This window comes from Entelurus aequoreus, linkage group LG20 (assembly GCF_033978785.1).
Source record: "Entelurus aequoreus isolate RoL-2023_Sb linkage group LG20, RoL_Eaeq_v1.1, whole genome shotgun sequence".
NCBI classification, from domain to species: domain Eukaryota; kingdom Metazoa; phylum Chordata; class Actinopteri; order Syngnathiformes; family Syngnathidae; genus Entelurus; species Entelurus aequoreus.
The window spans coordinates 39,133,639-39,151,058 of NC_084750.1; the positions used below are offsets into that span (position 1 = coordinate 39,133,639).

General features: G+C 42.0%; 1 protein-coding gene across 2 annotated transcripts in view; it reads right to left on the bottom strand.

Annotated features, from left to right (window-relative positions):
* Positions 1-9,061: 9,061 nt before the first annotated feature.
* Positions 9,062-17,420, bottom strand: part of LOC133636264 (zinc finger protein 687a-like) — a 49,104-nt gene continuing 40,745 nt past the window's right edge. The window contains exon 11 of one of the 2 annotated variants that reach the window (XM_062030102.1): positions 9,062-11,549. In XM_062030102.1, the coding sequence (XP_061886086.1) occupies positions 10,956-11,549 (594 nt within the window). In that variant the 3' untranslated portion in view covers positions 9,062-10,955. Of the gene's footprint in view, positions 11,553-17,420 lie in introns of both variants that reach the window. The other variant, XM_062030101.1, reaches the window with a different exon arrangement.

The following is a 17,420-nucleotide window of genomic DNA, read 5'->3' on the forward strand; positions in this document are numbered from 1 at the left end:
AAACAAACAAAAACTTACGTGACAAGAGATGAAACAAGAACTAACGTGACAAGGAACTGTGGACATGGCATGAATGGGTGATGTCGCCAGGACGAACAACAGAAACAGAAAAGCCTATATAGTGACATGATAAGTGAAAACAGGTGCGTGACTAACTGTGAACAGGTGCGTGACATGACAATGTGAAAACGTGAGACAGGTGTGTGTGAGTCCAAACGTGGAACAGGTGAAACTAATGAGTAACCATGGAAACAAAACAAAACAAAACCAGGAAGTGAAACCAGGAACTAAGGAAGTGTCCAAAAAACAAAACAGCACATGGCCAAACAAAAACATGAACACAGACATGACAGAACCCCCCCCTTACGGACAGATCCCAGATGTCCAAAAACAAAAAACAGGATCAAGAGTCATGGGAGGGGGGGAGGGGGACATGGCGGTGGGTCGCCAGACCAGGTGTCCCCGAATCCACCGGGGCAGAGTCAGGTGGCGGCGGCGGGTAGACCGCCGCTGAACCTGACGAGGTGGGCGACCTGGGAATGACCACATTCGTGGCAGACGAGGAGGTCGGCGCACCTGGCGTGGCGGACGCCCATGGAATGGCCACATCCTTGGCCGACGAGGAGGTGGGCGCGTTGTCGTGGCAGGCGGCGAAGCTTGGCGTGGTGCGTCAGGCGGCGAAGCTTGGCGTGGTGCGTCAGGCGGCGAAGCTTGGCTTGGTGCGTCAGGCGGCGAAGCTTGGCGTGGGGGGTCTTTGTCTTGGCCTTGGCGGTCTTGGTCTTGGCAGCGTGGGTCATGGTCTTGGCAGCGTGGGTCTTGGTCTTGGACTTGGCGTGGTTGGTCTTGGACTTGGCGTGGTTGGTCTTGGCGTGGCGGTGCTTGGACTTGGTCTTGGTCTTGGTCACTTGGCGGGTCTTGGTCTTGGTCACTTGGCGGGTCTTGGTCTTGGTCACTTGGCGGGTCTTGGTCTTGGTCACTTGGCGGGTCTTGGTCACTTGGCGATTCTTGGTCTTGGTCACTTGGCGGGTCTTGGTCTTGGTCACTTGGCGGGTCTTGGTCTTGGTCACTTGGCGGGTCTTGGTCTTGGTCACTTGGCGGGTCTTGGTCTTGGTCACTTGGCGGGTCTTGGTCTTGGCTTTGGTCTTGGCGTGGGGCAGCCACGGGCGGCACTTGGCGGCGTGGGGCAGCCACGGGCGGCACTTGGCGGCGTGGGGCAGCCACGGGCGGCACTTGGCGGCGTGGGGCAGCCACGGGCGGCACTTGGCGGCGTGGGGCAGCCACGGGCGGCACTTGGCGGCGTGGGGCTGCGACTGGCGGCACTTGGCGGCGTGGGGCTGCGACTGGCGGCGCTTGGCGGCGTGGGGCTGCGACTGGCGGCGCTTGGCGGCGTGGGGCTGCGACTGGCGGCGCTTGGCGTGGAGCAGGTACTGGCGGCGCTTGGCGTGGAGCAGGTACTGGTGGCGCTTGGCGTGGAGCAGGTACTGGTGGCGCTTGGCGTGGAGCAGGTACTGGTGACGCTTGGCGTGGAGCAGGTACTGGTGGCGCTTGGCGTGGAGCTGGGCGTGGAGCAGGTGGATCTTGGCATGGTCGAAAAACTGGTGGTGGCGGCCGTGCTGGTGGCTGTGGCTTGGCAGGTTGAAAGACAGGTGGTGGGGGTCGTGCTGGAGGCTGTGGCTTGGCGTGACGAAAGACTGGTGGTGGGGGTCGTGCTGGTGGCTGTGGCTTGGCAGGTCGAAAGACAGGTGGTGGTGGTCGTGCTGGAGGCTGTGGCTTGGCGTGACGATGCTGACCCACCCCACCTGAACAATTCCCAGCCCTAGCCCCCCCCTCAAGGAGCGGATCCCAGACGCGCTCCCCGCGGTCTGGAACCGTCTTTTGGGGTGGGCGGAGGGGGTTCAGGAGGAGGGCAGAATCCTCCCCTCTAAATTGTCCAAAAGGTCTTTCGTTCCCCCCCACCTGGGCTTTTGTGGGTGAAAAAAAAATTTCTGACTTGGGCGTGGCATGAGTCCTGGGGGGCGGGGCATGAAAATTGGGTGACTGTGATTGACAGGATCTGATTTCTAAAAACATGTCTTGGTAATATTTAATCATGGATTTAGAGTCTTTGGTTGGATGTGGCTGACAAGAAAAAGAGTTCAGGGGAAAAAAATCCATGACGTCACCCACTGGCAGCGGCGTGACGTCGTCCTGGGGAAGCCGGGCTGGCTGCAGCTCGTTTCCGCCCGGAGGGGGAGGAGCTTGCGGGAACGATGCGTCCTTTCCAATGCTTGTGGAAGCCCTCCCTGACGTCCTTCGTTGGGAGCGGCGCTTCCGGGACTGCGGTGACGCAGCGCCATCCTCGGACCAAAGGGAGCTGATCGGCACCAGTTTGCCGGTCGGACCCCACATGAGATCCCTGCGCTCCATGGGGGAATGGCGGAGTGTCTCGGCTTCCATGGCGCGCAGGACCTCCCACGTTACCTCGTCAAAATTGTCCCATTTTTTTGCGGGAGAGCTCTCGTGCTGGCGACATCTGTCAAGACTAGGTCTATGGCGTGGTTTGCTCTCCCGTGGTGCAAAAGAAATGGAACGGACGTGGCGTGCAGGTAAAGACATAGTTTAATTATAACTATAAACTACAAAGTACAAACAAAAGGGTACAAACAAAAGGCGCTCACAGCGGAGGTAAAAAAAACTTCACTAGGAAAAAACAAAAGGCGCGCACAATGGCGGAGAACTATGAACATTAAACAAACAAAAACTTACGTGACAAGAGATGAAACAAGAACTAACGTGACAAGGAACTGTGGACATGGCATGAATGGGTGATGTCGCCAGGACGAACAACAGAAACAGAAAAGCCTATATAGTGACATGATAAGTGAAAACAGGTGCGTGACTAACTGTGAACAGGTGCGTGACATGACAATGTGAAAACGTGAGACAGGTGTGTGTGAGTCCAAACGTGGAACAGGTGAAACTAATGAGTAACCATGGAAACAAAACAAAACAAAACCAGGAAGTGAAACCAGGAACTAAGGAAGTGTCCAAAAAACAAAACAGCACATGGCCAAACAAAAACATGAACACAGACATGACAGTAATGTCCGTGAGTGCTCCAATTCCGATTGTACTCGTCAGTACTACAAAAGTAAACAGAATGACTGAACTTGGAGCAAAACGTGCAGATGAGGGCAGCGACATACATGAATGACTAAGAGCTATCCTCCGAAGATGAGGGTATTGTTGAGGAAAAAGCTAACTCAATCAAGCCGATGCACAAAATGTGTACAACACAACAAATGTGTTTAATCATTTGAAAAAGTATCACACCAAAATAGAAAAAAGCATTAAGTATTTGCAGCTTTCTACTGCTGCTAGGACATGCATTATCTTGAAACTTTCTGTATTGTTATCAAAGATGATGCATTTTTGCAAGAAGCAATGATATTGGAAAAGTACAATTTGAAAAGTCTTCATTATCAATTCATTACAATTTGTTTATTTTGGATTCTGCATCACTGCACAAACACTCAAGACAGTAAAATAGTTAAGTTATTTTATGTTTTTCTAAAAAAATGTTTTTACTGTAGAGTAAAAATTATACATACAGGTACTGTATATAAAGAGAAATCTTTGTGCTATTGGCTGGTGTGATGTAGTAGAATTTCTGACCTTTGAGCTATATTTCGTGTCTATCAAGAATGTCTACTTGTTTCATTTCTCTTCTATTCTATACCATTGAAGGACCAGATGTAGGACAAAGTTGAATATGGAGTCGCTCTGACCATTCTACAAAATGTTTTGATTGTCTAAGCATGACTTAGGGATTCAAGGATGCTGCAAAACAAACATGTCGAAAACAACGGGACCTTGGGGCATGGGGAAACAGATAAAATGGCCAAGTGACAAGGACTAAGAGAGATTGCTTGATTCTTGTGTCCTCCGGAGGACATTTGTTTGTCTGCATGGGCAGCTCAATACTTTGCACTTTTGACTATGGGTAAATAAACTTTTTGTACTAAACTCACTTTTGTTGCTGGTTAAGCTTCGGACAATCCACTACAGTGACATTTTGGCTTTTTCTCATTTTGCCTTTTGCTGTTTTCCCCCCATTTTTGCTGTTTGTGTCTACTTTAGTTAGAGCCAATGACAAATGAGTCACAAGGCTGCAGATGGCCCTTGGCCCGCACTTTGGGCACCCCAGGCCAGCTCTTTGTAACCTTAGTGTCACGGCTGGTTACACCAGGCCGTACCTTATGTTGCCTTTGTTAGTGTTCTCCTGTGTTTAGTGCTGGTTCCTGTCCTGCGCTCTTATTTTGGTGGTATTTCCTGTTGTCTTGGTGTTTTTTCGCAACTACTTTACTTAGACTTAGACTTAGACAAACTTTAATGATCCACAAGGGAATTTGTTCCACACAGTAGCTCGGTTACAAATGATGGAAAGGACAATGCAGGTATAAAATAGACTAAATATAGCAATATAAAATATAACATATATACGTAATATTTACTTAATATGTGTACAGTATATGATGTATACTGATATATTATATTATATGTTTATATCATATATACAATATATAACAATGACCATGTACAATATTACAGTATGTGTAACAGCTGCAGCATAAAATAGAGAGTAGATCCAGCAGAAAATAGACATTATAAACAATGAGAAGTAGCTAACATAGAAGGGGTCAGGTAATAGACAGATATATCTATTGCTGTATGGCAAGTGATTATACAGCTGGATGGAGTGCGGAATGAAGGAGTTCTTGAATCGAACACTGTGGGAACGAAGCTGAAGGAGCCTGTTGGAGTATGAACTCCGCTGTCCCTCAATTGTCTGGTGGAGTGGGTGGGCAGGATTTACGCCAGCCTTCGAGCACTTTTACCCTCACCTGTTTTCTGTTTGTGATTAGCACTATTTAAGTTGAGCTTGCGACACCGTTAGTTTGTCGGGACATTATTCTCTGTTCACGGGTGACGAATGACGATCTTTTTTGATGCTACGCACTACTTTGTGGACGCCGTCTGCTCCACCTTCACAGGAAGTGTTTTTTTTTGCTGCGTTCCAGAATTTTGTTTTGTGCCGCTCAGAGCACTTCCCTTCTTTTCTTGCTTTTTGTTTTGTCTGTTTAATTAATAAATACCCTTTTTTACTGCCAGCTGCTACCTCGTTCGTCTGCACCTTCCACAACGCATCGCTTGAGATTAATTGCTGAGATGTGATATGATGAAGGGGTAAGATTAAATAAGATTTGCTTCTTCCAACTCCCTTATATACCTTTTTTAAACCTTTATTTACCCAGGAAAGTCCCATTGAGATTGAGAAATCTCTTTTTCAAGGGAGTCCTGCACATTCATACACCAGTGCAGGTGCCACTGGGAGCAAGGTGGGTGAAGTGTTTAGCGCAAGACATATCCACCGTGACAAGGATGGCGGAAGCTGGAATCGAACCTGGAACCCTCAAGTTGCTGGCACGGCTGCTCTACCATCCGAGCCACGCCACCCGACATGTTGGACTGAAAATCATTTTACAAATACAATTACTGCTCCTAAAAAATATATACAACAAAGTCAGTACTTTGGAGCAATGTTTACAGCACTTTTTTGGGAATTTCCGTTCACAGTCATTGTGAAAGACATTACTACGGATGTATCTTTTTTTAATGCATTCTAAATAGTAAATAAATGTGATTAAAGTGAGATTACAATGGAGCCAATGGAAGCCGCTCTATTCTGCCAATAGAGATCTAAAAAAAAAACATTCAAACACCTCGATTAAATTACAGTATATACATAATATAAGTATATATGTAATGTAGTAACAGGCACATTTACAATAACATTTACATATTTTGATCATTTTAAGCATGCACAGCGTATTAATTTCAAAAACGCATTTCAACGTTCGCTTTTTATTTGTATTTTTTTATTACTACTCACTGCAGACTTCATGAGAGCCAACAAACATAATAAATCATCACTTACTGTACAAGGCCTGCTGTCATTAGGATGCCGACTGCTATGATGTTCATATATTCCCATTTAAATGAAGAATGACTTCTAATCCTCGCAAAGAAAAGGGGTGTGAGACCAAGTGTCTTTTCGTGTCGTTCTCGCTATTTCCGGGTCTAAATTTGCTGTCAATGTGCACAAACTTGTCGGTATACGTCCTGGTTCTTCTACTATCCTGGTGAGTGGCATGATTTATGACCTAGAATAAAGTTTGACAAGCAAGGAAAGGAGGAAGCAGCTGATCAGTCGATCATGTCAACATTGGCACACAAGCTCGTGATCATGGCGCCGCTATAAATATTTGTCTGTGTTAGAGCTTATAATAACAATATCACTAATACTTGGTTAATACTGAGGTTACAAAATGTAAATGGAGTATTGTTGGCACTTTTTGGATGGTTATTTATTGGGTTTTATGGGCAAAATAAAAATACCTCCCAATGGCGCGTTTGTTTGATGCGGTTAGATTTTTTTTCTGTGTCGTGTGCACGTCATGCAACGCACGTTTTGGGGCGGAACTGCTGTGGTGTGCGGTTGTAAGCCGGAGCACATCCGTGGCTTTCGGGGAATGAGCTCAGGGTTGGGGCCAGTGTTTACATTGACAGGATGCGTGCCTGGAGAGCGGCGAGGCACACAGGTGTGTTTATTGGGTTAAAGTACATGACTGTTGTTCATTCTCGTCTCGTTCACTCTCTTGTCAAAATACATTTATTATTCCTAATATTTTCTGGATCCACCAGTAAAGTCCCAAAGATTGACTAGTGGATCACAATTGATAGGTCGACAACCGCTGCTCTCGGGGGTTTAGCTTTTAGTAGAAATCGTCCGATTATTGGATATTTGACATTTTGACAAATATCTGTATCGGCCTTTTTTTTTTTTAAAAGTTTTTAGTAGAAATCGTCTGATTATTGGATATTTGGCATTTTGACAAATATCGTATCTGCCTTCTTTTTTTTTTTTTTTTTTTAGTTTTTTGCAGAAATCGTCCCGATTATTGGTTATTTTGCATTTTGACAAATATTGGTATCTGTGTTCTTTTTTTTTTTAGTTTTTTGCAGAAATTGCCCGATTATTGGATATTTGGCATTTTGACAAATATCGGTATCAGCCTTTTTTCTTTGTTTTTAGTAGAAATCGTCCGACAAAAATCGGTATCTGCCTTTTTTTTTTTTTTTTTTTTAAGTTTTTAGTAGAAATCGTCCGATTATTAGTTATTTAGCATTTTGGCACATATCAGTATCTGCCTTATTTTTTTATTTATTTTTTTTTAGTAGAAATCGTCCGATTATTTAATATTTGGCATTTTGACAAATATCGTATCGGCCTTTTTTTTCCTTTTTTTTAGTAGAAATTGTCCGGTTATTGAATATTTGGCATTTCGACAAATATCGGTATTGGCCTTTTAATTGGCAACTAAAACAGAGCTACATTAGCAGACCCAATATATAGACATTTTATACCAGTTTTGAGTATTTAAAAAAAATAGTAAAGTAGGTAATAACCACTGCTCAAGCCCCAGCCCTTTTGCCCTGCATGAGAAATGTTCCCTTTGGAGCCCATTAAAAAAAAATTAAAAAATGTATAATTTAAAAAAAACAAATTACATAAAACATTTAATAATTCTATAATACTTCTACCCAAATATGTTTGGATATCTGACAGAGCATTTATCTCACCACAGCCACCCCCCCACTCCTTTTAATGTCACCTCTGCTTACCTGTCAAAAGCGTTAACTTTTGCTGGTAAATTTACAGTCCCGTTTCGTTTGTTTTTGCTAATGCAGCTGTTTAGTCGCTTGACAAACCTCCGCCTGCAACACTCGGAGCGTGGGTTCGTTAAAGCAGCGCAGCAAATTTTATGCTCCGTGATTCATTCAAATAACAAGGCGACAGAGATGGATGGACTTGAAGACGACAGAAAAGATATGTCTGCCAAAAATCCAAACATTGTGTAAATATTTTGACAAATATAATTACATAAATTAAGAAGAGCAGGCAGTAGCTCACACATTCTCATACTTTCTGTAACATCCAGGAAGAAATTATGTCAGCCATCTTGAAAAATGTCTCAAACAAACTATGTGAAAGATCCCACAATTGTTATTTAAATGTTCACAAAATTTCAGGGTTCCTCACCAGGAAACTTTACAATGTAATAAATATAGAAACTGCTATAAAATTGTATAAAATTGAGTAGATGGCGAGTTGTTGTGGTGTAGATAAATCCCACATTTTTACCAATTTCCCAGATTTTCCATATTTTGAAATGCAAATGTTGATACTACTCTGACCCGCAGCATTAGACACACCTAAAAAAGTTGTTAGTTTTTGAAATTTTTTTTAACATTTATTGATTTTATTTCATTTAATTTGTCAGTTTCAAATGGAGGCAACACGGTGGAACAGGGGGTGAGTGTGTTTGCCTCACAATAAGAAGGTCCTGAGTTCAAGGGTCTTTCTGTGTGGAGTTTGCATATTCTTCTCGTGACTGCGTGGGTTCTCTCCGGGTACTCCGGCTTCCTCCCACCTCCAAAGACATGCACCTGGGAATAGGTTGATTAGCAACACTAAAATGGCCCCAGTGTGTGAATGTGAGTGTGAATATTGTCTGTCTATCTGCGATGAGGTGTACCAGGTGTACCTTCTGCACGGATGCAGCTGGGATAGGCTCCAGCACCCCGAGCGACCCCGAGAAGGACAAGCGGTAGAAGATGGATGGATGGACTATCAAATGGTTCAAGTCAGTCAAAAAATGTTGATAGTTTAAATAGGGATTTCTTTTTTAATTTCAATTAATCCACTTTTAATCTTTTTTGTCACAGACTAAAAAACGATACCAATAGAGTTTATTTTTTGTTATAAATTGATCTACAGTATACAGGTATGTCTCTCTTCTTTTTTTTTTTTTTTTTTTTTTTTTAGAAAGGATACAGTGTTATGCAAAGGTGTATTTATAACAATTTTAAAGACAAATAATACTGTTTATAGTTCCGGCCAAGAGTGTGGGGGGCACAACATGTTGCGTAACAGAAATAATTGACAAGCACTGCTGTAGAGAGGGAGAAGAGAACATTTATCTGTTGAACAGTCTCAAAGTCTAACGGAAACATTTTTTAACAGTCACCTTCACAGTTATACTAGCTAGTTTAGCGGTTTCTTTTTATTCTATGGGTGACAGACCCGATGCATTCTTCAAAGCTACTGTGCGAAACAGAAGCCTCTCGCCCAAACACAGAACATGCACGAAGAAGTGCATGTGATAGATACAGTATGTCAATTACTGAATGACAGGGCACTTCATATGACATTTTACCGCAAACCTATTCCTGACTGCCTGCTGCTATGTTTTGGACAGGAACATATTGGCAACATTTCCCTCATATTTACACTGGCTCCTGTGAAGCATAGCCCTAATGCTTGTCTTGTAAAGTTGAGGTATCTAGGTTCGAGTACCGATGAAATACAATTTTGGAAGGTTTATAAATGTATTTTTTCTTGATGTTAAAATAGTTTTTTGCACTAATAAAATACATTGCATAAATTATTTCCAGTGAATTTGTTTTAGTACAAAACATGCATCAAATTATATTTAAGTTTGATTAAAAAATTCAAAAAATTAGTTCACATTATTTTTTAAAAAATTGTGAAATCAGTGTGTATTAGAAATAGGGGCCTACAAAAAATTCTGTTTAGGGCCCATATTTAGTGGCCGTACTGCTAAATCTAATATTCCAGTAATATTGTATCTCAGTACTTTGTCATCATAATCAGTCGATTTGAAACCCTTTAAGTTCACTTTTAACAAGGCATATTATGCATCCAGTTTTCTCCCGAGGGTAGTATAAGGAATCGGATCGATACTAGTGTGATGAGATTGAGATTTTTCACTTTCTTTGTTTTTTTTTAATATGTTAAAATTTTTTGCTGTTGGTATATTATTTACAAACTCAGGGAATATGTTTTTGAACAGAGGAGGGATTTGGGGGCAAAAAGCCAAGGCTTTGAAAAAGAAAAGCCATTAAAAATGTGTGCTTTCCAACAATTGTATGTAATAAATGGAGAAAATTGTATTATGTTGTCTTATATTGTGTTTATATTAGAGCTGTCAAATTCAAAGAGTTAACACATGTAATTAATTTAAAAAAATTATCACATTTATAATGTATCAACACAGATTATTCACCCAATTTTTTGACTGCACATGCTTCTTTTACTTTAACTGTGAATGGTTACCTGAAAGAGAGCTTAAGTTGTTATACGGTCAGTGATCAGGTCAATGCATACGTTAGTGCAAAGATGATTGAGGAAACAGACTGGTGTGCTTTGGGAAAATGTTAGCTTCAAAACACACTCTGATGGGATTTGAGATTATACTCAGGTTTTGACGCACATTCAAGAAAAACATTTTTTTATATGTTTGTGTGAGAAATCCTGATAATAAAATTGCATTCGTGTCAAAATATTGGGGTCTTTTTAGAGTTAATTTTTAATTTTGCAAGCAGAGGATTTACAGAGATTAAACAGGACTAATCAGGATCCAAAAGTGTGTGATTAATCTGATTAAGACAAGTAATAGCAGTAGTTTATACATTGTTTAACTGCTCACAAATAAGTGTGTAGATAAAATTTGTTGTTTGCCTAAAATCTGTATCATTTCTTTAAAATGATTATAATCGTGATCATAAAATGTAACACAAAATCATTAAATAAAACATTTTGATTAAAAACTTGCACCAGCATCACCGGCCCTGGATTTACTTGGTATCAAATCGATACCAACATTTCCCGTATCGCCCAAAAATGTTTCAGATCCAGAGTGTCTTGTTTTGGGTTAAAGCCAACATCTCTGATTGTTTACATAGAAACTGAGTGTGCAATATTTGGTTGAAATTGAGCTCAGCCAGAAATCATCAATAAATAAGGCACTTTGTTGAGAGTTACTCACAGTCTAGGTTGGTTTTCTTGCGTTGATAAAAGCCATCCCGTGAGTTCTGAAGTGCGTGTTCAGATCGGTGGCCTTCTCAAAGTGTTTACCGCACACCTTACAGTTCAAAGCGCCGTCCTCCTTCTCTGTGTTTGTATGCGAGGACGGCGATGCCGCTGCAGCACAACCCAGAGAATCCTCATCAAGCTTCCTGCTGTTGAGAGGAGACGAGGAGTCGGAGCAGGCGGGAGTTTGCTGTTGGTCAGAGACTGCATCTTTGACTTTGTGGGCGATAAAAAGGTGGCGTGAAAGCGAGGAGGTGGAAGTGAAGCAGGCGCCGCACTGCACACACTGCTGCCCGGCGCCGCCCTCCGCGGCTACTTGATGCTGGCCGATGTGCGTCAGGAAGGTGGACTGGTCTTCTGTGGTGAAGCCGCAGGGGGCACAGCGGAAGCCGGACTCCGGGGGAGAGTAAGGGGCTGGAGCGGAAGAGGGTCGTAGTTTTTTCACAGGAGTAGACTCGTCTTCGTGTTCCTTCTTAACAGCCGCTCTGCGTCCACGGCGGGTCATCAGAGTGCCATCGAGTTCCGAGGAGCTGTCTGCCTCGTCAGTGGCTCCCTGCTGAGATGACATCATTTCACATTTGACACTTATTGAATTCAAGTTCATCAACAACTCTGCTTTTACACAAAATACTGCTGAGCTTTGATTGATACCAGCTGGGATACTCAAACTTTTTTGACTAGGGAACACATACAGTGGAACTCGATTTACAAACCCCTCCATTTGCGAACTTTTCGGTTTACGGGCTTTTAGATTGCGCCAAATACAGTAAGAAGGTCACGGTTTATCTGACATACCGTATTTTTTGGATTATAAATCGCAGTTTTTTCCATTGTTTGGCCGTGGGTGCGACATATACTCCGGAGCGATTTATGTGTGAGATTATTAACATATTACCGTAAAATATAAAATAATATTATTTATCTAATTCACGGAAGAGACGAAGCAAAATGTCAGCAATCGTCACACACACGTCAACCAATAAGAATTCGGCGGGGGAGGGTCATGGCAGAAGTGCATTGTGGGTCATGGGATGCTAACTGCTATATGCTACTGCCGTAGCTATTAAAATGGATCATTTCTACATTGGCGGTAACTTATAAAAACTGACAAGGGTTGAACAAAAATGGCACCGAAAAGGAAATCATATACTGCAGATTACAAGCTGGACGTAGTGAAATATGCAGCAGAAAACTGCGATCGAGCAGCAGAAAGAAAGGACGCTAGCGGCGCATACCAGGAGCGACAACGAGAAAGAACATTTCATCGGATTTAGCGATCAGGAGTGACAGATTGTTTGGTAAACGTATAGCATGTTCTATATGTTATAGTTATTTGAATGACTCTTACCATCAGTGGCGTGCAGTCACTAGAGGCAGGGGAGGCACGGCCTCACCTGCCATCATGGAAAGAAAAAAAAAAGTAAAAAGAAAAAAAAATTAATTAAATTGTTATATGTATCCAGTGATTATACTAAAGTTATTTTCCATTTAACTTCACCAGTTTTAGATTATTTTTATTTTTATTTTCACATTTGCCGTTCACATACTGAGAAGAGACGGTGCAGTGATCAGCAGTCAGTTGAGGCACGTCACTGCGTTGTGCCTCAACATGGATTGTGCACAATGACTCGGCTAACTGCTGGCCTGCTGTGCAGTGAGACCGTATTGCTATATGAATTATATTATACATTTCCATAGTTTAGTTAGCTGAGGTATATAATGTCCAGTGTATTTTGTCAACAACTGTATGTGTGTAACGTATTTCTTGTGCTGAGCGATCATAAAACTGCTGCGAAGACACACTGTGTGAGGCTCGTCTCATAACCCCGCCTCCTGGTGCCAAGCACCTCCGCGGCAGAATGCACCGCCCGACGGGAGCGCCACAGCCACACCAACCAAAGCCCACACCCAAACCCTCCACGTGCAAGACCGAATCCACCCAAAAAAAGTCACTTAACAATAAGCCAAAAAGTGCAAAAACAACAATGCTCGCGGTGGAGGAGCCGCGAACGACCGCAGGGACACAACATTAGGTACACCTGCAGACTGCAGCACGGATGTCATATTTCATTCATTCACAACTCTCCCAACACGAACACCACTGTTCCCGCACTTATAAGTAAAAGGTAAGACCATAATAACTTTTTTTTTAATTAAATGTGCTTTTTTGTGTGCTACAGTTTGTAAATGTAATGTTAAAGTTAAGTTAAAGTACCAATGATTGTCACACACACACTAGGTGTGGTGAAATTTGTCCTCTGCATTTGACCCATCCCCTTGTTCACCCCCTGGGAGGTGAGGGGAGCAGTGGGCAGCAGCGGCGCCGCGCCCGGGAATAATTTTTGGTGATTTAACCCCAAATTCCAACCCTTGATGCTGACTGCCAAGCAGGGAAGAATGCTGGTATGAGCTTTTAAACATAACCCGTTAACTGCTGCCAATCAAATGGTGAATAAGATACTCTTTAGGGTTCATATGTTTGTAAATCTGACTGTGATGATGCAGTGCCTCACCAGACATTAACCTCACCGCACGCCACTGCTTACCATAATAGGTTACGTTAACATACCAGGCACGTTCTCAGTTGGTTATGCCATATGGCGTACACTTATTCAGCCTGTTGTTCACTATTCTTTATTTATTTTAAATTGCCTTTCAAATGTCTATTCTTGGTGTTGGATTTTATCAAATAAATTTCCCCCAAAAATGCGACTTATACTCGAGTGTGACGTATATATGTTTTTTTCCTTCTTTATTATGCATTTTCGGGCGGTGCGACGTATACTCCGGAGCGATTTATAATCCGAAAAATACAGTCAATGGAATTAATTGGGGGGGGTGACTATCCACTTTATCCGCCAGGTGACGCTAGAGTGTTGAATATCTTAGGATGTGTTGTGTGGCAAATCCAACTTTGACCACAGCGTCAGTTGCTATGTAGAGTGGCGCTTTCCATCATTTTCAGCGGACTGCATTGCAAAATTATTAACCCCCCACCTTCCTCTCACGCAAGATCCACCCAGGAATGGGGTCATATGAATCCCTTCCCTACTGTACGCCTTGGTGTGCGAACCATGTCTCGGTGTACGAATGCTTTATTCATTCATTCATTTTGTGTGCCGCTGGAAGCCTTGGGGCACTGCCATTTTGGGGACATCACTTCCTGTACAGTACAATAAACATGAGGCACGGCCATTTTGGAGAGGCGTCACATCCTTTTTATGCAGTCCATTACATTTCAGTGCTATGCGCCAAGCTTTGTTGACTGTATTTTTCCTACTCAATATGGGTCCAAAAAAGCCAAATGCTTACTGTAGACTTAGAAAGGAGAGGGAACCTCCGTAAAAAGAGAACTCGCCTTCGGAACAGTAACACATTGACCCTCCTCTCTCTCACGCCACTCCTTGCCTCAAAGTTTTTACTTTTTTTATTATTATTGTAGCAATAAGGTTAACGTTTTTGAGAGAACCAAAGGGACTTTAGTGTGTATGCGCCTTCAGCTTGCTTTTGATAATAGGGAGATGGTTAATCCATTACCTTCTTGTTATGTTTGTTTGATATATATATTAGTGTCTTTTAAAGTGTGCATTCTTTTACTAAAATATGGACTTTTGTCGAGGCTAGAAACAATTTTTAATGTTTACATTGTTTCTTATGTGGAACTCCGCTTCACTATACAAACTTTTCGAATAACGAACCATTTTAAAGAACAAATTAAGTTTGTGAATCGAGGTTCCACTATACTGAAAAATTAAAGGACGCAGAGGCCATTTTAACATCCCACATTTTGTAAATAGTTTAAAATCAACAAATGTAGATCTGGTAAAAAGTTTTGCATATACTTTTTTTAAAAGACAGAACAGCCTGCATGTCAGCTCTGTTGTTAAAGATAACAACGTATTCTATACTGTATTTGTATCATTCTTATCAGTTAAAGGGGAACTGCACTTTTTTGGTAATTTTGCCTATTGTTCACAATAATCATGAAAGACATGACGGATTAATAAAAAAAAAATGCATTCTAACTATTAAATAAACGTAAATAAAAGTCAGTTTACAGCGGAGCCAATGGGAACGCCACTATTCCGCCCATAAAATCCAATAAATAACCATTCAAAAATCAATACTCCATTTACATTTTGTGACTTGGATATTAACCAAATATTACTGATATTGTTATTATAAGCACTAACACAGATAAACTATTTATAGCGGTGCCGTGATCACTACCGCGTGTCCATCATTGAGTGGTCTGCTGCTTCCTCGCTTCATTGCTCCCTGTAAATTTGCTCTTGATTATAAATCATCCATCTCACCTGGACAGAAGAATCTGAGTAGGTATTCCGACAAGTTGGTACACTTAAGACAGCCATTTAGGACCCGAAAATGGCCAGGACGACACGAAAAGACACTTGGTCGTAGCGTGCGCCATCCTTACTTCCTTAGCGGGAGACATAGCAAAACATGGCTTATGCTAACGCTAAGGAGAGCGAGACATTTGTTTCAAAGAAAATAAAAGTGTTGTCAGTATTTGGTTTTGCGGCAACAGCCGTGGAACAAATGACTGCACGGTGCAACGTTTGTTTCAAAAAGGCATCCACATAACCAACTTGTTCCAGCATCTGAAACAGAAGCCTCCAGTCGAGTGTGGGAAATACAAACCCTGTTTCCATATGAGTTGGGAAATTGTGTTATATGTAAATATAAACGGAATACAATAATTTGCAAATCATTTTCAACCCATATTCAGTTGAATATGCTACAAAGACAACATATTTGATGTTCAAACTGATAAACTTTTTTTTTTTTGCAAATAATCATTTACTTTAGAATTTGATGCCAGCAACACGTGACAAAGAAGTTGGGAAAGGTGGCAATAAATACTGATAAAGTTGAGGAATGCTCATCAAACACTTATTTGGAACATCCCACAGGTGAACAGGGAAATTGGGAACAGGTGGGTGCCATGATTGGGTATAAAAGTACAAACCCCGTTTCCATATGAGTTGGGAAATTGTGTTACATGTAAATATAAACGGAATACAATGATTTGCAAATCATTTTCAACCCATATTCAGTTGAATATGCTAGAAAGACAACATATTTGATTTTCAAACTGACAAACTTTTTTTTTTTTGCAAATAATCATTTACTTTAGAATTTGATGCCAGCAACACGTGACAAAGAAGTTGGGAAAGGTGGCAATAAATACTGATAAAGTTGAGGAATGCTCATCAAACACTTATTTGGAACATCCCACAGGTGAACAGGGAAATTGGGAACAGGTGGGTGCCATGATTGAGTATAAAAGTACAAACCCCGTTTCCATATGAGTTGGGAAATTGTGTTACATGTAAATATAAACGGAATACAATGATTTGCAAATCATTTTCAACCCATATTCAGTTGAATATGCTACAAAGGCAAAATATTTGATGTTCAAACTGATAAACTTTTTTTTTTTGCAAATAATCATTAACTTTAGAAATTGATGCCAGCAACACGTGACAAAGAAGTTGGGAAAGGTGGCAATAAATACTGATAAAGTTGAAGAATGCTCATCAAACACTTATTTGGAACATCCCACAGGTGAACAGGCAAATTGGGAACAGGTGGGTGCCATGATTGGGTATAAAAGTAGATTCCAGAAATGCTCAGTCATTCACAAACAAGGATGAAGCGAGGGTCACCACTTTGTCAACAAATGCGTGAGCAAATTGTTGAACAGTTTAAGAAAAACCTTTCTTAACCAGCTATTGCAAGGAATTTAGGGATTTCACCAACTACGGTCCGTAATATCATCAAAGGGTTCAGAGAATCTGGAGAAATCACTGCACGTAAGCAGCTAAGCCTGTGACCTTCGATCCCTCAGGCTGTACTGCATCAACAAGCGACATCAGTGTGTAAAGGATATCACCACATGGGCTCAGGAACACTTCAGAAACCCACTGTCAGTAACTACAATTGGTCGCTACATCTGTAAGTGCAAGTAAAAACTCTCCTATGCAAGGCGAAAACCGTTTATCAACACCACCTAGAAACGCCGTCGGCTTCGCTGGGCCTGAGCTCATCTAAGATGGACTGATACAAAGTGGAAAAGTGTTCTGTGGTCTGACGAGTCCACATTTCAAATTGTTTTTGGAAACTGTGGACGTCGTGTCCTCCAGACCAAAGAGGAAAAGAACCATCCGGATTGTTATAGGCGCAAAGTTGAAAAGCCAGCATCTGTGATGGTATGGGGCTGTATTAGTGCCCAAGACTGTGAAGGCGCCATTAATGCTGAAAGGTACATACAGGTTTTGGAGCAACATATGTTGCCATCCAAGCAACGTTACCATGGACGCCCCTGCTTATTTCAGCAAGACAATGCCAAGCCACGTGTTACATCAACGTGGCTTCATAGTAAAAGAGTGCGGGTACTAGA